The sequence below is a fragment of the Ochotona curzoniae genome, unplaced genomic scaffold, assembly GCF_017591425.1.
Source record: "Ochotona curzoniae isolate NIBS_2020 unplaced genomic scaffold, NIBS_Ocur_1.0 contig_3819, whole genome shotgun sequence".
In the NCBI taxonomy this organism is placed as follows: Eukaryota; Metazoa; Chordata; class Mammalia; order Lagomorpha; family Ochotonidae; genus Ochotona; species Ochotona curzoniae.
In genome coordinates this window covers 20414763-20439716 of record NW_024466004.1, presented here as the reverse complement: position 1 = coordinate 20439716, position 24954 = coordinate 20414763, and the positions used below count along the sequence as shown (strand labels likewise).

General features: G+C 33.6%; 1 protein-coding gene across 2 annotated transcripts in view; it reads left to right on the top strand.

Moving 5' to 3' along the window:
• KHDRBS2 (KH RNA binding domain containing, signal transduction associated 2) overlaps positions 1-24954 on the top strand; it is a 449395-nt gene that overhangs the window by 404024 nt on the left and 20417 nt on the right. Inside the window, exons 8-9 of one of the 2 annotated variants that reach the window (XM_040983037.1) lie at positions 1145-1174; positions 5461-5543. In XM_040983037.1, the coding sequence (XP_040838971.1) occupies positions 1145-1174; positions 5461-5543 (113 nt within the window). The remainder of the gene's footprint in view (positions 1-1144; positions 1175-5460; positions 5544-24954) is intronic. The other variant, XM_040983036.1, reaches the window with a different exon arrangement.

The following is a 24954-nucleotide window of genomic DNA, read 5'->3' as shown; positions in this document are numbered from 1 at the left end:
CTTCCTGGCGGTAAAAACATATGGAAAGGACACACGGTTACTTTTTGGGTAGCAGGAAATTGGGATGGGCCACTTAACTGATTCTTTGGATCAGAGGTGGGCCTATAGGAATGCCTGACTGCTTCCAGGGCAGCAGGAAGGTGGGTGAAATAGCCAATTGTTTTCTGGGAACTTTTGCCAGTCAAACCAATCAGGGTGTACCAGAAAGTTCCTTCTCTAAGCTGGAAGAGAATGGGACCTTCTGATCTCTTCACAGGGCTGGCTAGTGGAGCTAGCGTCTTTCAAGGGCCCAACTTGATCAGTATCTCAGGATAACTCCAGCAGCACAACACTGGGTGGGGAAATGGAAAGACACATATTTAAATGAGCTCTTTCTCTGAAGCAATGCAATGATGTGGTTACCAGCAACTCCCCTCCCAGGGCTCAGGGGGTGTAGGGGCAACAGGTTTCTCCTGTTAAATGCCTTCGATGTCTGTGTCACTGTGGTTTCTGACAGGAATCTCCTGGATGTACTGCTGAGTGAAGATCCTCTTGGTTCAGATCTAACCCTGAAAGGCAGAACAGCTGTGTTGTTTGTAGTTCCCTTTTTCACATGGTCATCAGATATCCTGTGTTCCATATTGTCTCATCCTGTGCCCACTTTCCTTATCCACTCTCCACTGGGTGTGCTGTCTTCATTACAATTGTTGTTTCTACCTGTTGTACTTGGCTCAGTCCCTGGAGGCAGGGGTCATGGGACTGCTCTCAACAGAGTGCCATCATTGATTGGTTGTCAGTTATCTTGCAGTCAGGATATCATACAGCATTTACCAAAGCAAACTAATAAAAAGAAACCACTGGGCCAGAATTACTCACACAGGATTAAATCTTATTTATTTTTTTGTATGCCTGATTTCCAGATAACAGATAATTCATTGATGAATGTAAAGCTTGATGACTTAATACATTCAAGCTCATTTTACATCCAATATTACTTAAATTTCAACTCTGTAATAGAAGTCATAGTCTAAGAATTAGTGTTTAAGTCAAAATACATTTCTTAAACGAGCTGTTTTATTTTTACCAAATTAAGTTTTGAGAATATTCAGGAAGCACATTCTCTAGCAACTGTGATTCAAGTTAGTACAGGAGAACCCACTGTTAGTTTGCGGATACATTTGCTGAAACTGGTCAGGTGTCATTAATCTCTCTGCTTCTCAGATTATTTCATCTCCAATTATAAAAAGTGTGAATAAAAAACTGACACTTCACAAGACAATGGCAGAACCCCAATCAAATTCAGTTCATTGAAGGTTAAATGACTTCTTATAATATTTCTCCAATTATTCTCCTATTTTCCTTTATTTTCTGGAGCTCTGTTCTTTTACTACAAATTTGCAGGTCTAAAGAACTGCCCAGCATTTAGTAGATGCTCCAAAAAATTTTATGAAATAAATGGCTTGGTGAGTGGGAAAGATTCTTAGCACTCATTTCAAATTCTAAAGAAAGGAGATAGGCCTAATTCTTTTTATAATGTTAAAATAAGTATTTTGGGGGCTTTCTTCCTTTCTACAATATCTATATTGTTCTTCTCAATTCCTTCTTCCCCCCAATGCCTTTATAGTGAACTTGGCAATTACTTTATCAGGTTGGTGTTTACATATTACAAGTAGTCTGTGGTCAAATTCCTATAAAATGTTATGAAGTAGTTTATAACATTCTGTTTTACTCTAGGAAACTAGAGTGAAGACAGAGTAAATCCTTGGTCAGGAAATCTTGTTAGGATGCTAAAACTGAATAGTTGAAGAAAGAATTCAGTGTAATCCTTGTGGATTGCACTGCCATCTCTCCTTGCCCTGCATTCTAGCTAGTTCTGTTTTCTTTTCTCTCCTTCAGAAAGCCCTCTACTGCCATAGTCTCAGCAGTACGTGCACTGTCTTGATGTGTGCAAGCAGGTCACACACATGGGTAACAGATGACCTTGTTCTGTTATACTTAGGATGAAATATTTCCATCTTAAACATTACAATGATTTTGTTTTACAGCTGAAGACTAAGCATGGTTTGTTATATTGTACTAGGAGGTTTCCAATATTTATATACACACATACTTGTTTACAAATAGTTACAAACATTGAATACTTATACTCATGATCTTATAAAAATATATCAAGTATTAGAATACAAAGATTATGTACAAATAGCTATATTTATATTCTCTTTTAGAGTAATGACCATTTTGGGAAACTATTGCACCATAGACTTCATGAAATTTGTGTTAGCAGACAAAAAAATGTTTTCTTAAAAGTAAATGTATAAATGTAAGTGCAAATTGTAATGTTCAACAAACTTACTGAATGATTACTCTGTGGAACACTATAATAAACACCGCAGAGCATCACAAAGGTTTTAATTACTTTGCTTTTCAAGGATTTAGACTCTATAGAAAGAAAACTTTAAAAAATGAAGAGAAAAAAAAAATAGAGTACATGTTTAGCTACTATAGTGCCAGTGAGAAACAAACTCGCTATCTTAATTCAAAGGACTAAGGGTTACCATTTGTTTCTTAAGCAAAGGAAGATCTTGTCACACTGTATCATAAGCAGAATTTTAGGGGATGGAAAGGGAGAAACAGGGAATTAAGGGAACCTAGAGCTTTGAAATCATTTAACTTGCTGCTTTTAGCTCCTTAACACAAACACAAAGATAAAATGGAACATGCTAAAACTCATGTAGCTCATGCCATCTAAATAAGAACTGAGGATGAGTTAAGGGCACACTTTTAAATCCTGCCCAAGGACCAATAGCCTGGATGCTTGCAATGAGCCATTCTCCCTTTAGGGCACTTATTGCAATTATTCTTCTTCCTGTGGTTATTAATAAAGGTGATTTCTAGGTAGAGAGAGCTGGAGTGACCTAACTGTACCAGCTCGGGGAAATTCCAACTCTGATGCTAATCCTTGTCCCACTGTAGGGCAGTGATGGCCTTCATTTGAGAGTTGAGAGCTTATACGATATCTGAAAAAAAAAAATTCTTAGTAGCCTATCCCTGTGTATACATGTGTTAATATGTATGTGATTTCAATGAAATTAAAATATATTATACAAAATTTTAGAAGATGAATTTATTAGCAAAGAGTAAAAAATGCCCAATAGGACAGAGAGATTATATGAACTAAATCAGAAAAATCTAATCTCACTAGAATGAGGTTTACAAAGAGTAGTAAAATGGGGCCACAACTACTAAAAGAATGCAGATTATGAATTAAAAGTGCACAATGGCTGCTTAATATAATCAGAATACTCAAAATCACAATATGAAAATGTCTACAAATCAGTTTGAGTGATTAAAAATAAGAGGAGAAACACTAAAAGGCTGGAAAACTATGCTAGCTCTGTAATTAACAAAAAGATAATCATCAAATGCAACTCATGATTTGTGATTAGAATATCTTTTGAGTGTTACGAACTGTCTATAAAGTTGATAAATATTTGAGAAAGTATAGAACATGATAATAAATTAACAGTATCAAAGAGGTTATTGTGAATTTAAAAAGAGTAATGCTCATATTTATATAGAAGAATGTCATATGCAGGAAATAATGCATTCAGGTATTAATGCCATTTTTAGAACTGAGATGTAAATTGCCTAGAAGATGCATATAAAATGTAACTGGGATTAAATGGCTATGATTGGTGAATCTAAGAGATGGGTAGACGATTTTTCCATTTCTGTAGCCCCGCTTTTTCTTGTGAATGAAAATGTTCACCTTAAAAAGAATAAATCTGAAGTGAGAAGAAGCAGCAAATTTAAGAGGGAGACGGATAATCAAAATGCTTAGAATAAGGCTTGTCAGAGAGGTTACTGAAAAAGAGATGTTTTAGTGGACGACACGAGCAAGGAAAAGACAAAATTCAGTTACAGGAAATTCGGCACATTTCAAGAGAGCTCAAGTAAACCCTCTGCCTTCATGCTTCGAAATGCAGCCCTCTGGACTGCAGTGTGGCAGTACAGCTTTTCAGGAGGTGACTTCCCTGTTGGACTAAAAGAAGTGATGTTTTTAACATATGGCAATAATTCAAATTTACTACAACTTGGAAATAAAAGAAATAGATCTAAAGATATAGAGAACCAAGAATATAAAAAATGGATGAACAATAGCTTTAGAAGGACCAGAAAGTATTTGAGAATAAATGTAAAATTGTATTAAGCAATTTTGATCAAGGTATATGGAAGAGAATCCATAGTAGAACTAAATGTTAACAATGTAACATTCCAGTCAATACAAGATAATAAAAATTGGCAAGTGAAGCAACAATAAATCTTAGTAATGCAAAAATAAATGATAAATGAAAAGATGAAAAGTAACTTTTATTTTTACACAAGCTATTTGGTAATATTTTTTAAAAATCTGCATCCATTTGTGTATAGATACTCTAAAGTAACTGTAGAATATTTCCAAGTTCAGATGGAGGAACCATCCAGTACCGCAGAGCAAAAATATGATCAAATTAAAAATAATGAGTGAAAATAAATGAAAGATCCATAAAATATCATATGTAAGCAACAGCATCAAATAAAGGAATAAAGTAATTGTTAAAATTTTCATAAGTTCACAAAAATATATGTAAATTCATTGGATGAAAAGTTGAAATTTTCTACATGTAGGTATTTTCTGTTGAAATTGCTGAACAAGCTAAAAAGATCTGTATGTTTCTAGACTGAATTGTTGCAGTAGAGTGGAAGTTCATCCCACAAATACACGCATCAGCTAGTATCAGGACAAAAAATCTGAAGGTTTTTTCCAGAAGTGCAGGGTCCAGAAGATGGATGAGTAGAGTTTAAACTCAATGACCACAAAGGGAAAGAAATGTAAATCACTCAGAGTGATGGATAACTGAAGTGAGTAATTGCCAGCTGCCGCACGTGCTAGAATGACAAATACGCGTTCAATTTGTTAATTTACTTAGGGATTCAGACTCACTGCATAAAGCTAGTTTATTTATGAAATTTAAATTTGTAACTTAGTGGAAGGTTTTTATTCCAGTCCTTTCTTTTTTACTTCTTTAACTTTCTAAACTGAACGTTGGCCTCAATTTAAATATCTTGTACTTTTTTGTTACTGTCGTCTTCATGATTAATTAGAAAAAAGCTTCCAATGATAGCAATAAACACGAAAACCGCATTAGTTTATCAAAATGTTTATATTCCCTTAATATTTTGAAGCTATTAAGTATTTAATATTGATCAAAATTATGAATTTATCTTAGAGTTGATATCAATATTGCAATTATATCCTGAGTTTAATTAACAATGTTAGCCTTGAATAAGATTTCATAAATCTATCTAGGAGTTAATATCCTAGTAAAATTGGCTACAGACTTACTAACCATAAAAACTAAACCAGTCTTTTTAACCCAAAAGAAGTAAAAATGAGTCAAACTGATTACTAACGTATTTGTCTGCTATTTTCTTTCCTAGGGGTATGATGATGGTTATGGGGGTGATTATGATGACCAGATCTATGAGCCTTATGATAACAACTATGGGACCCAAACACAAAGGTAAGATTTTTATTGTCTAATGCATCCTTCCCAGCATGATCTCTATTCTGTGTTTTTAACTTGAATTGCCAGTTATGTGCGATTTCTCAGATTTGTCTTAATTTGTTTTCTGAATTAACAACTGCTCAGTATACTGTGAGAGCTAAAATGTAATATCCTTGCGCTTGCAAAGTATGAAATAGTAATAAGTTATTGAGACTGAATCCGTGAGATAATCAAATAATTAAACTTCTAGTTAAACACTAATATTTTAAGGATATTTAATGTGAACTTCTAATCAAGGCAATAAATAAAACATTTATTCCAAGTTGATTTTTTCTAAAACATAATTTTTATTTTTAAAGTTAAACGTAATGTCACTGGTATTCTGAGAAGAGGGTAATTCTTAAAATGTTTTAGAGCCCAAGATTCCTTTCTTGATGAATCTCTTGGTGATTATTGGATATATTTCTTTAATTTGGTCCAGATTTTCCCTACCTATTGATTAAATTTTTCCTTTAAAGTAGGACTTAATGCTGTTTTTTATACAACCATATTTACTAAATTAGGGGACCAAATTTTGATTTTGGCAAATGCACAGTATTATTTATCTACCTTCAAAATTGGTGTATAAAGCCTTCCATCACCCCCAAGCGTTTCTTCAGGGGCCTTTGTAACCAACTTCACCATCCTCAGGATCTAAAATCTCATCTGTTCATTCTATATGTACAATGTCATAAAAGTAGAATGAATACAATATATAGCATTTTGAAACTGAATTCTTTAACCCAAAGACTTACTATTTTTATATAGTTCCAGTATTTTGCGTTTTACTTTTCTATATGCAGTGATTCATTCTATAGAGCTATCATATTTTGTCTTCATTCACCAGTCCAAAGACATTTGTGTGATATCTGCCTTTTAGTCTTAATGAATAAAATTGGTATAAAACATTTTTAGAAAATTTAGGTACTTACGTGTTTTTTTCTTTAGCATGTTGCATGTTTCAAAGCAAGATAAGAGTTGCATGTGAACATTGATTTCTTCCTCTTACGGAAGAAAAAACCAATAGACAATGTAGTTTACCACTCATATTGTACTGATCATTTACGGATCAAATTTTATCAGCACTGAAGAAGATGTAAGTGGTACCTCTTAATATTTCTAGAGTAATATTTGCAAGAGAGGCTGTAAAAAAAAGAAACAAAGTCACAATGGAGCAGACAAAATCTACATGTACAATAGAAGTTTGGCTTTTCTCATAGCTCAAGGGCCAGCATTGTAAGAGCAATGAAGTGGAATTTTATTTAGAAAGAATGCTCTGGCAATTAGGGAAAGACTGAGTGTGTATTGATTTCTGTTGAGACAGTATGACTTAAGATATCATTATGTAAATGACTAACTTAAACATTAGTGGGTTGACTTGCAGTAGGTTAAATAGAAATTCCATCATGAGACTAAGGATTCTGTTGTGGGGAATATCTTAATTATCCTAATTATCTAATGGACTATGCAGCAGTTATTTAGGATGCAGGAAAAAAATTATATCAGATACTTTATGCAAATGGAAAAGATGCAGAACATCTAATATTATAAATGAGTAATCCTATCATTTCACATTGGTACATAAATAGAATAAATACTATAGCTCATTTTGGAAACTTTGAGAGAAAACATACTAACCATGTACTAGAAATACATCTAAAATAGGCTAAAATAATCCACTGATTAATTCTGCACAGCTATATTTAGAACGCATATATTTTACATTCATTTTGCATAAGTAATGTACTGTCTGCCTTTCAGTGAAATTTTAAAAAGGTTCAAATTACTCTAAAAGACAAGGAAGAAGAAAAGCAGGCTTGTTATAATTTATCTTTGAATAGTTGAAAAAATAGGAAATTTACTGAACACATGTATGTAAAAAAATCAATGTCAGTATTAGAATACCATAACTGTTATTTTAGTGAACTGTACATTTACATAAAAATTACATTTTATAGGCACTTGTGCTCAGTTCTTTTTCCACATTAATTCCATTTTCTAAGGCTAAGGTCTTTACATCCTTTCAAACCCAACTCAAAATCCAACTATTCCAAAAAGACTTTCTCAGTTCCTTATTTGGAAATAATTTGTGCTCTCAGTTGCCTTGGCAATACAGTTGTATCCCTTTTCCCTCTACCTTACACTGAGATTTTCTCTGTCTCTTGTTCACTTCACTGTTACTCAGAACTTTCATCTCCTACACCTTCATGTCTCTCATGATATCAGACAAGGTTTTTCACAAGGAAATGCTGCACGATTGCTGAGCACATAAATGACAGGTCTAATGCATTCTTTTCACTCTTGCGATGTACTCTCCACCCTCATTCCTTCAAAGAGAATACAAATTCAAAAATTGCACATATCCCATTTACTGATCAAATATTTATGTTTCTTAGATAATTAAATGGTAAATCAGAAGGGTCAAAAATCCACTCATAAGGTTGTTGCTGTTAGTAATAAACATTCTATGTTAACATAATTATGCAATTTTACTTTGGGTAATACCATACTCTCATAACCATTATAATGCAATAATAACTTGTAATAGAAATAAGCAAATGCTAACCCACAAATTAGGAAATATATTAAAACACTAACATTAGATTATTTCTTATTCCTATGCTACCAGAGTAGTATTAATATTTCAGTTGGATAACTTTAAACTATTGTGTTACAGATTCTTTGCTATCCATAGTGAAAACAATTTTCATTGTTGGCACTTTCTCAGTAAACTGAGTCACTTGCAAGCACTCAGTTATCAAAATTTATCAGTGAAAGTTAATTTTCAAGTTCATTTTCAGAATCAATGATTTTTTTCAAATGACTAATTGGTCTTTGAAAGGTAAGGTATGAATTGATGGAGAAAAATGTTTACAGAGGGGTAAAGAGAAATACACGCAGTTAAAACTTTCATTGTTAAGAATAATATAGTGTTTTGGGAAGCACATGGATATTGTGATTTATTGCAGTGAAAAACAATAGAAATATACATTTATAGTTTTAAAAAATGAAACTATGTATGACAGCAGAAGTGAAATTGCTAAGATTAAAATCTTAGAGAAAATCATCTAATTGACTGGTTTGAACAGGTGAATAAAGAGTTTGTGGAGATTACAAAGTGGAATGTGACAGGTGCCAAAATGGAATAATTATATCATTCTCAGCAGAGAGATTCTAGCGGAAGTTCACAAGGTACAACTCAACAAAGGTTCACCTGGAGTTCAGACATGGTAACAGCTGTAATTAACTCCCAATTGTCTTGTAAGATTTTGGAAAGTTTCATATGAGTCATAAAAGGTGCTTCACTGAAAATTGACATGTTCATGTCCAGTAGAGATGACAATGATTTGAGAAGTATCTGAATATCTTTTTGTGTTTCTCTGGTTCTATGAAAAGGAAGACTTAAAGAAACAGATCGATGAATTTATTAGACAAGTTTTAAATTGCAGGTGTCAGATTTGCAGTTTCCAGGGGAATCATTTGGTTGAAGTCTTTAGCTTAAGATAAATTATATCCTGTAATTAACATCTTTAATTAGATTAAACATTTAAATTCAGTTAATGTTCTCATTCCCCGTTTTATGTATTCCTGTATGACAGTAAGCTCTTCAGGGATCAGCCTTGCGAAGTTATGTCAGTTCACTTGGTTTTGCTAACATTTCAAAATCCCACATTTTACGAAAGAATCTACATCAAACCAAATCATAGTTAGGAAAAAAAACCTTTAACGTGCTTAAACACAAGTAATCACATTGTAAATGAAAAATGGAAGACCAATTTTGATCTTTGATTCTAGCAATAATTTAATTCGTACTAGGAAAGATAAATACATAGAAATTTGAAGCATGAGACAGGTAAAAAACACTTGAACAATCTAGTAAAATAATGTTCCCCTCTGGATTAATGAAGCAATTTGCTAGGAGAAATAAAAGTCAACAGTTGTAAGAGTGTTCTTGAATGAAAACTCTGCTTTGAATATGTGTAAATGTTAGATTCTACACATTATCGGGGAAATGACAAGTTTAAATTAGGATAACTTGAGTTTAATAAGGGCATTCTCTTCCATGGCAGACACACAGAGGCACAATTAAGTCTGAGCTAGTATTCCTGTGGTGAGCTGCTCTGCCATCAGGAGAAGACAGGGCAAACTGCTGGGGAGGCCACCTGTTTGGAACTGAGAACTTTGATCCAGAATATCAATTATGGCCAGTCCACAGAAATGAAGCCCTGGGCATTAACGCCCCAGTTTCACTTGGCTTCCACCTTCCAGATCCACTACAAGGCAAAGTACAGCAAATCTGAAAGTGAAGTCACCATTAGTGATTCCCTTGCATAGAGAGCAGACTGTAAGATGGGATGGAAATGGAAAAGTAATAAACCCATCAGAGCATCCAAAAGTTTTATCCCACATTTTTAGTCATTGTCGATGCTAGTACCAGTTGCTTGACGACATAAATTCATACATTATTACACTGACATGAAATTGCTTCAGAAATGAAACATTTTAAATGATTTTGTACTTTAATTATAAGGAAGAATACTCACAAAATGCAGAATATACAAACATGTTTGGACAAATGGGTTCTCTGACTCCACTACTGCAAAATTATTTAGTTCTTCATGGATCAGTCCATAGGAATAGGGACCACTGCTTTGTTTTTTAAGGGTTACTGGACCTAACAATTCATAATAGCTAAGAATTATTTCATTGATTTAATATGAATGCTAATTATAAATGAATATATGATTATAAATGTGAATGTACTTATTATAAATAATTCACTAGGCAAATATCAGTTATATTGAAAATGCACTATGAAATTTCTTTTAAGGAATCTCTAATGAGACTTATTAAAACAATTCTCCTAGTCTTATGAATTAGTATCCCAGCAGAGTCTTAAACAGTGGTGTGCTGAAACCTGCTTAATCATTTACTCAGATCAGGATGTCAATATGTCAGCCATTTCTACTCAAACATATTAGTTTAGAACTAGAGAGTCCTTAGCAGAAAACAAGATTATATGATTATATTGTGCAACTTTTATGCAATCAGGGCTTTGAAAACATAAAGGGTAAAATTAAACTCTCAAAGAGTCTTATATATTGAGCCCAGATAAATACCTAACATATTTCTGATTCAGTGTTGGGTGCAGAGAAGCCTAGCATCACGGATACTGTCAAGGTAGACAGTATGGCTGGCAGGAACTACAGTAAGCAAGAAAGTTTATGCCTAAAAATCAACTCTCTCTTGTCCAACTTTCGGGGATTGTGGTCATGCTCTCTGTTAGGAAAATGTTCCAGTAATGCTAATCCTGTTTTATCCTTCTCAAGAAAACCTGGATGTTTATGCAGGGCTAGTACCTGGAAGTTCTAAAGAACCACCTCAAAACCTAGAGGTATAAAATAACCATTTGTATTCTGCAAATGTATTTTGTGTATTATAAAATTTAACCTGTGTAGAAAAAATGTTTTTTCTATTACAATCTGCTAATGGCTCAGTTGGGAAGGTGCAAAAGCCAAGAATGACTCAATAATTAGGGGATGGAATTATTTGGACATACCATCCTTCTCTTACTTGAGAAATCAGATAATATACAACATGTCCAGTGATGCTTATTCTCAGCTGGGACCTCAGCTTGGAATGCTCTCATGATATTCTCGATGCTTCTTCACAGCATAGTGGCGCAAGGCCTCAGATAAGGGTGTTACAAAGAACAAACCAGAATCTCATCTTCCATTGTAATTTAGTCTTATTATCTTGAACCTTGGTGGCTAGTGACTTGCCTATAACTAAGAGAATAAGTGTTAGACCTCACTCGTCAATTAGGGCCAGCACCGCTTATGGAAAGAAAGCCACTTGTCAGTTGGCATGGTTTAGGGAAGGAAAATACTGTATGGATACTTTTGTAAAATACAGCCTATAAGTTTTCTGTAATGTAATCTAATTTTCAGATGTTGCCCAACATGTAAGCATTAGGTATCTATAAATAGTCAAGGCCATTATTTTCTAAATTCTGCTGCATGCCAAATAATTAGGATAAAGTAGTCATTATATAGACAATGCCTCAAGGACAGAGTAGCAAGGAGTCATTCAGAGTAATTCTTTAAAATACTACATGGTCTGTTCATGTTGTACTAGTATCTAGGAGATAACCAGAATCAGGGAAGAAGCAAAAAACATTCAAATATAAAACTTATGCTTAGTACCAAGCTGGAAAGATATGACAAAGACTATGAAAGATGTGGGAGACCATCTACAGTTCGCTAAAATTACCACAAGGTTGGTAAAACATAACCAGGCAAAAGCATCATTATATGCAAATAAAAATATATGAACATATAATTCATTTCTAAAGAGCTCCATGTCTTTCAAGCACATCAGATTATAAGGTGTTTGGGAGTGGTAGGACATGTAGCCACAGGAAAGACAATGAAGCTTGAAAACAGCATTTAAACATAGGGAAAGTATTTGGATAGGGATTAAAGTTCTCATCAAATAGGAAGTAATATAGCCAAATAATTTTTGGAGAAAATTACAGTTTTTTAGCATATGGTCAGTTTGGTCATCTGAGCTCTACAGATTATGCAGTAATTGTTATTCTATCCCTTTTCTAAACAATCTATGCATTCATTGGCTTATCAAGTAGTTTGCATGGAAGATGTATTTTTCTTCTGCCACTTCCTCTGATCTTCTGATCAAAATGGAAAAGATGGATTTTAGTTTTAGACACCAAAAGCATTGCAGATCTTAATATAATCTCAGAAAAAGGAGAAAAATTTACTAGGTGTGAATGTGACAGACAGGCAAAGAAGGAGCAGATATATTGTTCATTTTTCCATAATTAGAATTCCCTTTCTAGTATCAATTGCTGCTTTTGTTCATTCATTAAAGCAGTGTTTATTAAGTGCTGGCTACTTAATAAGTGCTGGTGATAGAATGATGAGCAAATATGGTAAATTGAAGTATAGATTCTACTTCAAAAAGGCAATGTGATTTTTATTCTATATTATACCTGTCAGCACTAGTGGCATTGAGGCCAAAAATATTATTGAACTATGAGGGGACTTTAAAATATAACTATTTTTAGGGGAAAAAAATGAAATTCATACATACTAGGCATCTTCAAAAAGTTCATGGAAAATGTATGTTATAAAAACTTGCACATGAATTGTTTGATTGAAAGGCTTTGTTACAGAACCAGATACAGGACTCTGGAGGGACAGAGTGTCCATGCACTGGCTTACTCCCAAATGACTATGCAAAGGTCAGGGATGGCATGGTTCTATGGTTCTAGGGCCAAGTAGCTCATGAGTTACTCACATTCACTTGGTAAACAAATTCACTGAGTTTTAAAGTCTTAAATATATTTATATAAAATCAAATAATAAAAGTGTGTATATGGTACAGAGGTTAAGTAACTGTATGGGATTGCCACATCCAACCCGTATCACAGTACTTGTTTTAAGCCCTGCTGTTCTGCTGTATATCCAGTTTTCTGATAGCCAGGAAGTAGATGGCTCAACTACTTAGATCCCTGCCACTGCAGCGGGAAACCTGGGCTTAATTCTGGTATGTTGGCCTCATCTCCGCCCTCCTCTGCCTATTATGTACATTTTACTTTAATGAGCTAATGGATGGAAGACTCCTTTGCCTTTGTCTCTCCTCTCCTTTTTATAGGTAAATCATTTTTTAAATAAGTAAGCTATAGCCTGGATTTTGGTTCATTTATATGTGGTGTACTATTTTTTTTCAAACACCATATGGCTCTGAACTTACGTATAAGAAATGCTACAAAAAATTGTTTGTGTCAGCTCCTATCAGCAGGGACACAGAATCAGAAAGATTGTGCTTAGGAATCTGAATTTTTAGCACAAAATCTTCACGATGCCTATGTACTAGCTAAAGGCAATTGCTGTACTGAAGGAAAATAAGATCTTGTACAATGAGTGAAGACATGCCTAAAGTCTTAAAGACTGTGTGAGCACTGAAACATGTCGTCTGGGAGGTTGGGCAAATGCTTAAGAACTAGCTCAACACAGATGAATTCTCAAGTGGTGATGAACACATTCTTAGGTTAAGTTTCACTTAGACAAGGATTTTCATGGTCATGATCATAGGATGATCATTGGGAAGTGCTGTGTCATGAGTGGGTGCAAGGGATATTAAAGGGAGTGATATGAAAAGGTTAAACAGGTGATTAGAACATAGGAAAAGGACTTTGACGTGTTTGGTGGTTTTCACTCCCAGACTGCACACAAGGAAGATAGGAGAATATATAGTTATAGTTTAGTGCAAAGCAAGTTGCAGTGCACAAAGAAAAAGGGTTAGAATTTTTATTTTCTTTTTTTTGCAATAATTTCACCTTACTACTAATTTTCAGTAACAAGGAGGCTATATCTTTCTAATCATAATTATTTCTTAATGTGTCCTTATATATGCACACAAAGAAAAATATTGTTACAATAGAATTTTTATCATCAGCTCACCTATTCTTTCTCTGTTATGTTATTCAGATAATATCTATAATTTTGTATGTGAAAATAATTCTGTAATTCTTTAGTAATTTAAAATTGGTTTTGAAATATATGCAGCAGAGGATTGTGGAAGAATATAAATCATTCTTAACACAGGGCCATTGTGCAGCTGGCACCAATTAAAATAGTTAAGTCAAATAAAGTATTAAAATAATTTGAAATTACAGTGATGTTTACAGAACTGAAATTTTACTGATACTCATGAATTATGATTCAGACAAAGATATGTATACATGGTTAAAATTATGACCATTTCAAACTAGGGTTCAATAGCTTCTATGTATTTTAAACAAAGGCATGTAACAGTCCATTTAATAATGTCATGTACCACTGAGCCTAATTAATCAGTCACTAGAAGGCCTATTTATAGAAAATAATTGCTATGTTCTAATTATAATTATATATAACAAAAGACTAATGTGTTATAAAATTTTTCACCCTTCATTTGTGTGTAGCCAAGGGTCAAAATAAGAAAAAATACAAGATAAACAAAATAAATGATTAGAGGGTATATAGAGGTCATTTGCAGAAATGTCATTAAATCCAGGTAACAAAGCTATATATAATATATATTTATGACTCATTTTGAGAGTTCAGACTCATACTGCAAATATTTATATTCTTTAAAGGAAATAATTGCAAAGCTTATCATAATTATGCACTAAATGCCCTATATAGACCATCTATCATGATTTCTAATCTATGAGCAGAACAAATATGTCACTTTCTTCATGAATAATTAGCCTATATTTCATCCTGTGGACATTAAATACCAACAAATGGAAACTTAGGAAGGCCTGCATGGTTATTTCAGGTTTCAAATATTCTAAACGATAAGATCTCTTTGAATCCTGCAACTTTTATAAATAGGAAAAATAAGATCTTTCAAAAGGGATAGAGACACCTAGAGTTCCTGCTGGCTTACTCTTCGGGTGTTCACAATACCAAGTACTGGGCCAGGCAGAAGCTAGAACCTGAAACTCCATGTATAGCTCACGTGAATGGTAGAGACCCAATCAATGGGACCAACCAGCATCTGATTCCTGTGTCTGCAATGGCATCTGACTAGAATTGGAACTCAGAACTAGAAATAATACACAGGCACTAGGATATAAGAATGCAAGCCTGTAAATTCATGTCTTTACCACTAGGCAAAATGTCTACCCTAAAAAGTTTTACATTTGTTCCTTCTCTGTTGGGATCATCATTGCTTATTAATAGTAACTGAGTAGTTGATATGTATAAAAAATTAATAAGAACTAATGAGACATCACAGGTTATCTTAAATACACATAATTGCCCATATTAAAGGTAAAGATAATAGAATTCCATAAAATGATTTGTCAGTATGTTTGTTGTCATACAAACAGAAAATTGCAGTTGTGATTTTTAAAATCAATATGCAGTGTTTGTCTTTTAAGGTACAAACTGTCTTCCTCTGATTGGTTGCAGAATGAAGATCTCATTATTCTCCACCATTGAAACTGGATTTTTCTTGTGTCACAATGAGTTAGTAACCTTTGAGCATAGGATGCTCATCTCTGACTTTTCAAAACAAACAGATTAGAAAAGAACTGTTGAAGTTACTGTGTTAACTATCAATATACTTCTGCATCTATCTATTTTTAATGAACCTACATCACTAGTTATTCTTAAATTTATATTCTGCTCATATGAAAATATAGCTATTATACTACATAATGTTCCCTAACATTATGGAAAAATGAATAAAACAGTAATAAATTTTAAAAGTGCTTAAATTATTTATGCAATATTGACTAATTTCAAAGGTATTTGAGAAACGTAGTGAAAAAAAATTGATATTTTGTCTGTATCACAACTCTAGAAACAGCTGGTAAGAAATCATGAGAAAAGGCATATGCTCTTTGGCTAAAGTACACACAGGCAGCAAGGTAATACATTTCATATTTTAGCACACTAAGTGATTTCAAAATTGCTGACTTAAAATTTAATTGTTTATGTAACTGAAAGTGTAAAGTACAAGTTATACAGAAAGTTTAAGGATTTTCTATGACCTATTTTCAAAAGAAGCTATTACTCTACAATTTATCTATCATGATAGTGAATTCTGAATAAGCCAATGACCATACAGATTTCTAATCTGAACGATTAATTTGTATATTTTATTTGGTAATCCTCAAAATAAATAATTTCCAAATAGAAACACAACTGATTTTCTTAAACATTGTATTCATTTTTGTGACACTGATACCCATGGCTTTATCCAGAAGTATGATATTGGTTAAAAATTTAAAATTACATAGGCTTTCTCATAATTTATATATGATCTGTTGTTTTTACTTTTATAATTAATTCACAATTTTGTTTTTTACTTCTCAGTTATAATTCAGAAGTTTTCATTTCTAAGTCCTTGAAATTAGCTGTCAGCAGCCTAATAATATCATATATGAGTTTTCACTTCTATCAACCTATCTTATTAATCATGACAATTCATTCAGAAACCACTGTGCATATAAGAAATGCACTTTTCAAAATTCAAGCACATTTGAATGGTTTCAAGGAAATCACTGTTTTTATATATTATATTAATTTTGCATTTAGTTAAAATCAGATACTATAATTTGTATAAAAAGCACACTTTTACCTTTTTATGATTAGTACAAGTTCTACTTTGAGGCAGACTAGTTTAATGCATCTTCTCAGACCATCATGGAGTGAAACTGGAGACCAGTAACTCAGAATACCCTGGAAGACATGTAAATACCTGTAGATTGAATAATTACAAAAATTGCTTGAAATAAATTAAGACACTTTAAAGCATATCTAAGGCTGTGTTAAGAGGAAAGCTCATTCCAATCAATGCATTTGTTAAAAAATTAGAAAAGCACTAAAAAAATTAGCTGTCTGTTCATTTGAAGGAGCTAAACCAACCAGGCAATCCCAGGAGTAGTAGGAAAAAAGAACCAAAATAAGGGAGAGCATAAAACAAATAGAGGCCCAAAGAACAATACATAAAATCCAAAAAAAAAATGAAAGAGCTGATTCTTTGAGAAAAAAAAAAAACAAAATAGACGCTCCACTAGCCATCTAATCAAAGGAGAGGGAAGATACAAATCAACAGGATCAGAGACAAGAAGGGACATAGAATAAATACCTCGAATATACAGAGAATTGTTAGACTAGCTTCATCTTAATGTGGAGATTCTACCAATTGCTCTTTATGGTGGTAATGTCTTTGTGGGACATGCAGTTTTGGTCAGTAAAGCCTTCAGAATGAATGTGATGGAGAAGGTGAAGAATGTGGACAGAGCCATGCACGTGGAGGACAGCACCTAGGGATGGGCAAGGAGAAAAGCTGTGCCAACAGATCCCATCCCCAGTGTCACCTCCTGAAACTCTCCTTTGCTGTCTCTATTTTCAGTGATTTTTTTTTTTGCAATTCCTTAAATACCATCATCATACTCCTACCTTGTAACCCTTACATTTTCTATTCATTTGCCTAGAATGTTGTTCTGCTAAATTTCAAAAAGTTGCATCTTTAAATCAGCCAAATTTTCTGTCAATATAAACGCATTAGTAAAGCCTTCTTAAAGCAATTTTTTTACATTTTATGATTATTTTAATAAACAGTTCCATATTCCCTTATCTCCTCCCCAATTCCTTCCCCCCACCTAGTTCCTCTATATCATTACACACAGTTCTCCATACTCAGTCATATATCCATCATGTGGGCATGGACAATGGCAGAGAGTCCAGGATCCTATTGTCAAGATATAGTAAACAGTTTCATTGTAAATCCATCTTTGGAAGCAGAAATGCACACTACACTGCATCCTCACATCTGGATGTTAGTCTCCATTTCACAGCTATTGTACATCCTCTTAAATGAAAAGTCATGATATAAAATCAACAATAGAAAGAATAGAAATTTACAATGCCAAGAAGTTAAGTAACATGTTACTAGATATGACAGTCTCCATTACACAGCTACTGTACATCCCCTTCAATGAAGAGCCACAAAACAAAATCAACATTGGGGAGAAAAAAGAAATTAACACCACCAAAAAGTTAAATAACATGCTATTAAATGACTAACATTTTCTTCAAGAAGGTTCTTGATTTTCATTTCCTCAGCTAGACGTTAGTCATTTAATAGCTTCTTAAAGCAATTTAAACTGTAATTTCATTCCATATCTCAAATCTTGATCTTCCGGTTTCAACTTTAGCCTTTTTTTTCCTTTTTAATCAGTTAACTTAAGCAAATGAAATTTAAAATAAAAAAAAATAGGTTATTAGTTCACTTGCAAATCCCATGAGGATATCTTTATCTATTTTCCTTAGTGCTGTATCTTTTGTACTTAGAATTCTTTTTGCTATATAATTTCTTAATAAATTCTGCTAGATGATTGAATAGAAAGTAGGCTTAAAATATTCTTAGAATTTTTTCTTACCTTGCAATATTGTTAAAATTGATTCTGATTGAGCTAAGCAGTATGTGCTGTTTTACTCTGTTTCACAGGATAGTACTGATACTGAGTAGATATTTACTGATTTATTTAGACATTCCATATGATCAGAATTCTTACAGGAAAATGTCTTGAACTTCAGATCCATGATAACTAGAAAGCAATAATCATAAACTTAAAATCCTTCTAATTTCAAAACCAAGCCTTATAACATAATGTCAAGATTTATTGTTTCATGCCCAATCCATCTATAAATGATTAGCATCTTTTGTCACTTAGGAGCCAGGTCAATTCTTGCTGAGACCAACACCTCAAAACCCATGTCAACACCTCAAAACTCATACCTTTGTTCTATTTAGTCATAAAATAAAGTCGTCATTAATTAACTCAGAGTACTGACATCGAAAATGGCAAAGGAAATTGGGGAGCTGCTTAGATAGAAAAGCATGGTATCCCCCAAATAGAAAGGGGAGTGAATAATAAACATAATAGGGTAGGTTTTAATCAGTACAAAGCATTAATTACCAGATTATGTTCGCAGATTAGAAGATAGCTGTTTACAGTTGGAATAAATATTAGCTCAGCAGTTCCTAAGCTACATTTATTTGGTTAAAAATTTCAAAAGCACCTGCTTTTTTGACAGGCATTAGATGATTCCCTGGAGATACAATGATAATACACATAATCCTGATCATATTTTAATGAGGAAGACAGAGATGAAGTCACAACAATCAATGGCTTAGGGTTCTGTATAGCATTAGGAGCTCACTTGGATCCGAGAAAGTTTCATTGAGGTGAAAATCCCTGAGGAGGAAAGGAAAGGACAGTGTAAGAACCTGTGTCTTGAGCAGCTGTTCTGGTGGCTACCGGATATATTCTGAGGAGGAAGAGGATGGAAAAATTTAGAGATGCTTCCAGATGGTCTGAGGACACTTAGCTCAAGGTTTTGCTTGCTTCTTGGAGTAGGAAAAGAATTCCAAAAGAATTCCAAACCAATAAAAGGCAGAATTTCTTTGTACAGGTCCCTTCTTATTTAAAAATTCTTAATTCTTTAAATCAGATGGTACAAGTGGTAAGGAAGTAGAAAGGAAGAATGAAGTCAACAGCAGATTTTAATCAGTAAGTAAGAAGCATTTACTAGGAGCAGAGTTTGTTGTTTACAAACAAATTAAACATTAAATATTAGCGAAAAGGAAACATCCCTATTTAATAATACATGCATTTTAAGTTAGGCAGTCCAAAATATCCAACATAGTTTACATGTTGCTCAATATCCAGGAAATTCTTAAATATTTTTATTTTGCTGAATAACACTAATTTAGAATTATCTGTTTTGTTGTTTTTTAATCTCTGCAAAGTTGTGAACAAATACATTTAGCAATCCAAACTATAGATCTTGAGTGCAATATCTAATTATATGAAGTAATTGTGTTTTGCTTACAAATAATTTCCCTTAAGAGATTTTTTTCTCACACATTTTAATTTAACAAAAAATACAGGTTCATTGATGTAAAGGAAATGAGATAAAAGCACAAATACATTGCAATTGTAAAAATTGTTCATTCTATAAACATTTACTAATTTACTTAATCATCCAATAGTTATTTGTTGGGCATTTGCTGCATATTTGACACTATCTTTAGATAGTTCAGTGGAAAAGAAACACACCCCGGAGTGATTTGTTTAAAGCAAATATAGTTGTGGCAGTCCCTTAGATTCTCTATTGTCTTCATTAGCACTTAGGATGCAATCCAAACTTCTTACCATGTCTAAGATGACATCTTTCAAGATCTGTCCTGTGTATGTTCCTTATTATGAAATTTATTTTCATTATATATTATACATATTACATATTATTATGTGTATGTGTATATATATATGTATATATATATATATATATATATATAGCATATAACCATTTGTGGCAGGCACATGGTGTGACTCAGAAGATGTGTGTAAATTCTACTCTCTGATTCACTCCAAGTGCCTGCACAACCAGGAATGGGTCTTGCTATAGCCAGAAACCAGGTACTCCATCTGGATCTCCCATATAGGGTGACATGGACCCAGGTACTTGAGATAGTGTCTGCATCATGGTAAGCATTAAGGGAAAGCTGTAAAACAAGTGGAGACAGGGTTCAATTGCAGGTCCTCTGATGCCCTATAGAGCCATTACAAATGATGGGTTAATCCCCTGCTTGTAACACCTGATCCCATCCATCTTTCTTAAGATTGATTATTCCTTAGCTTTGAACCTTGGCTAGTACTGAGCCCCTGATCATAAGGTGCCTTCATTTCATCTTACTTCAGTAATTTCTACTAATTTCACTATTTGTATTTTTCAAGAATGAATATACACCATCCCCTAATACTTGTATCATGCCTTGTTAGATCTTAGTTTCTATGACAACTTTCTCAGCTCCTTCAGTTAATTTTGAATATTTTACAAAATAGACTGAAGCTCTATATATAGCTCCAAGGACTTTCTTTTGTGGTCATTATGTGAAAACTTTGTGTTGCCAGGAGTATTGAAAGTAAAAGTAAAAGAATGTTTACAGAGGTGAGGGAGGAGAGATGACATGTACATTCAGTGTCTGTGAGAAGATATGAGTGACTCTAGAAAGAATAGATAAGTGAGCAGCTTATTTGCAAGTACAGGACTGAAAGTGATCTAAATTGGTAAACTCCATGTTCATTCAGTGTGCTAGAAAAGACAGAGATGTTCCCCCTCTAAGAAGGAAAGACGCATAACTAGCAAATCAGAATAGGGATGCGCTGTGGAGGAAGCTTCAGAGTCTGGAGCCATTGTGGAGTTTCCCATTTGTCCATCCAACCACTGGCGAATACCTTGAGCAACACTGAGAGATCCTGTGTTGGAGATGACAGATAGCTTTGCCTGTGTCATGGGTTCAATAACCTAAACACTACGTTCACTTCTTGGTAAAGAGAACATTCACTGAGCTTACAAAGCTTAACGAAAGGACACAATCATCACAATAATGGATGTAAGAATAAAGAAACAATCCTTTTTGCAGTTTTAGGATGGAGCTTGTTAAACATGTATCTGCTTGACAAGTATCCATAGTTATGATGTAAATGTACAATGCAGCAAGGTTTCACTATAAATTCTTAAACATTTGACTACCCCATAAATGCCAATAGTGAGCTTGCTACATAGTCACATGATCCGAAAGTGATATTATCATGTAATTTATCAAAGTATTAACTTGCTTGACTACATAAAGTTAACACTACTTCTTAAACATATACAATGTTGAAAATTAAAAACAAAACACCTCCTTGACTAGAAAAACTAGGCTAAGATATCGGCTGGGAAGTTTGCATTTCATTACCACACAAAGCTGCTAGATATTTACATTTGTTTCAAGTATCATGTTGTTTAATCATGCTGAATTATGAGTTAAAGTGAACAAATGAATTCTACATTAAATACAGCTGAATTATTTCATCTTCAATTCACTGTTATTCCATCTTCTAATTTAGAAAATATACACAGCACAGTTTTCAAACACTGTTATAATTATAAAGGTGTTAATCAAAATTATAATAATTATTCATGATTTGAAACTTAATTACTGTGGTGGTTATAGCAGATACATTTTACCAAGGAACTGACAAATATGTAAAAGCAGAATGTATCACTTAAGCTGGGTTTACTCAATAAATAACTTCTGGCAACTTTCTAGATACTATTTTGGCTTTTTGATCTCAATATCTTATAAATTAATAAATATTTTTAATAGTTAATAGCAGGAACAAAGGACACAGCAGCTACTCAACTTTTCCTGTCACTCTCATATCTAATAGAAATGATTCATTAATGGCTTATTTTTTCATAGTTCATGACTGTAAATATAAGTGAACACAGTGTCTGAATCAGATGCAAAATTCTATAGAAATGTCCATGGTAAAATATTCTAAGTTTAATCATGCCTTAAATAATCTTTCTTTTTCAATTATTTATTTCTTCATTCATGAATATTTCCTGAATACTGCTGATCTTCAAGGCATTGTTTTAATCGCAAAAAATCATACCTGGCGTGTGGGCTAAACTTCCATAAGAAATCCCACAATCCATTGGTCTAGCACCTTACCTTTATTTCACATTCTGTTCATGGATTCAGATTAATGGAATGTCATCAGTAACACAAGATTCCCAAAGTGGCTTTTTCCAGCCAGTTTCTTAAAAATTGAAAGGAAGTCAAGGACAATGAATTTACTTTTGGCTAAGTCATAATGAATTTATAACATCAATCCACATATGATAAGGAGGAAAAGGAAATACAAACTTGAGATTTTCAGCCTTTTTATGGGAGAAAAAAATTTAGACAGCAACAACGTACAGCGTAACATTCTAATCATGAAAAAGAATATTTTTAAATTAGAAAATGAATATACAAAAATGCTAGTCTTCTCTTCAACAAAGTCCACGTTTATTTTATATTGCTGCAACTCATTCAAACATCCTGCATTTTGGGGAAGTCAGAAGACCTGTCTATCTGCTCTTCTGGTGTTCTTCGAGGCCTGCCTGCCTGTAAAGTGGTGGACAAGTCATCTGCAAACACTCCCTCATCACACAAAGCACCAACGGCAAGGTGGCCAGACAGAACACAGTGACTGGCAGAACTATCAACAGAAAAGCAAAAGCAAAAATTGAACTCAGTGCAGTGATACTTAGAAATTCGCACCAGCAGAGGGACTCCAAGCCACTTATCAAAAACAGTGAAAGCCGTTTTTGATGTGTGTCTGTCACCCTTCATTAGTTTCTTGTTAGTGGTGTTTAAGAGTCTAAGGTCCTAATGAGCACATAGATTAGCAAAGTCTAGCGGGAAAATGGGAGTAAATATTTAGCAATATCTATCACCTGTAACTATTAAAATATAGAAATAGTTCAATTTTCTAGTACTGTGAAGCCTTGGATCTTTGATTTTGGGTGTTACCAATTTAAATATTTTATCAACATCATTATATGTATATAACAATTTAAATGATAATAGAAGGTAAAAATAGACTCAATAAATTCTTAGTCACTTTCATTTTAAGATTATTTTTTTGAAAGGTGGAGACACAGAAAAATCTCCAATCCACTGGTTTTCTCCCCAAAAGGCCTCAATAGTTGGGGCTGAACTAGGCCAAAGGTGGGAAAAGAGGAGCTTATTCTAATTTCCCATATGGGAGCAGGCACCAAACATTTGGGCCATCTTCCACAGTTTTCTCAAGCACGTGAGCATGGCGCTGAACTAACTGAGGAGCTGCACATTTGAGCTAGCACCTATACAGGTGGCTTTACCTACTATGTTTCTTTTTAAATTTCTCCTTTTGTAATGATTTATCCTTATTAATTTTTTGTATTTTCCATAGCTTTAAAAAAACGCCAAGTACCAATAAGAAGTAAACTTGGTAAAATATTTTTTGCCAAGTACTAAAGGATATACCAGGTCTGTAGTCTGCCTTCCATGTGGTAACAAAGGACATAAGCTTTCCACCTTATATTGCTTTTTGTTTTTTTCCCCCTTGGATCCTCCATATTCGAAGTAGCTAAAAACTCCATAGTTTAGAATTTTAATGGCAGCTGCATACATCCAGATTTGTGATCATCTAAACTGCCATAACAGAGATAATCTAAACTTAGAAACCAAGAACATAAAAATAATTTTATCTTAGCAATTGTTGAGATAAGTCGCAGTGTAAGTCTGCTCCATGTAATCATCTAAAGTGACAGCTCTTCCCATTTTGTAGTCAAACAATTTCTAACACATTTTGGTCTTCACTTGAAGTACATCCTATCAACTAGGATGCAAAGTTGTACAAGTCCAAAGTGAAAACTGGAAAGTACTTAAGCTGCTACCTCACTTCTGTACACATCTCGTGTTTTCTAACTTAATCAGACTACACTGAGCTGAAATGGTGGCTAGGGAGTACACTGCTACCTGCACAGTCACTTTCCAATGAAAATTTTTTCCTGTTGCAGAAGTATTATTTGAATAAACAAAGCTAGGACTCTGAAGGAGTCTATTATATTTATCCATCATTTTCTGCTATTTGACAATTACCTAATTGTTCCATTTTCCAATTTTTGATTTAGAAAATTATTCTAAAAATTTCCCCTTGGTGTTTGTGTATCATTTATGCCACACTGAAACCACAGTTCTTTGCCATGGTCCCTCTCACTGTTCTTTCTCCCCTTATCTTCATCAGTTAGAAATGCAGTAATTCCACTGGACAGCTTTAAGTGCTACTAGCCCTTAGATAGCACACTTTGGGCAGCATAGTCAGAGGCCTATTTATTTGAAAGAACAGTTACTGATGAAGGGAGGAAGATGCTGCCTTCACCAATACCAGGATTTTTCTCTCCAGCTCTAATAATAGGAATGCATTTTCACA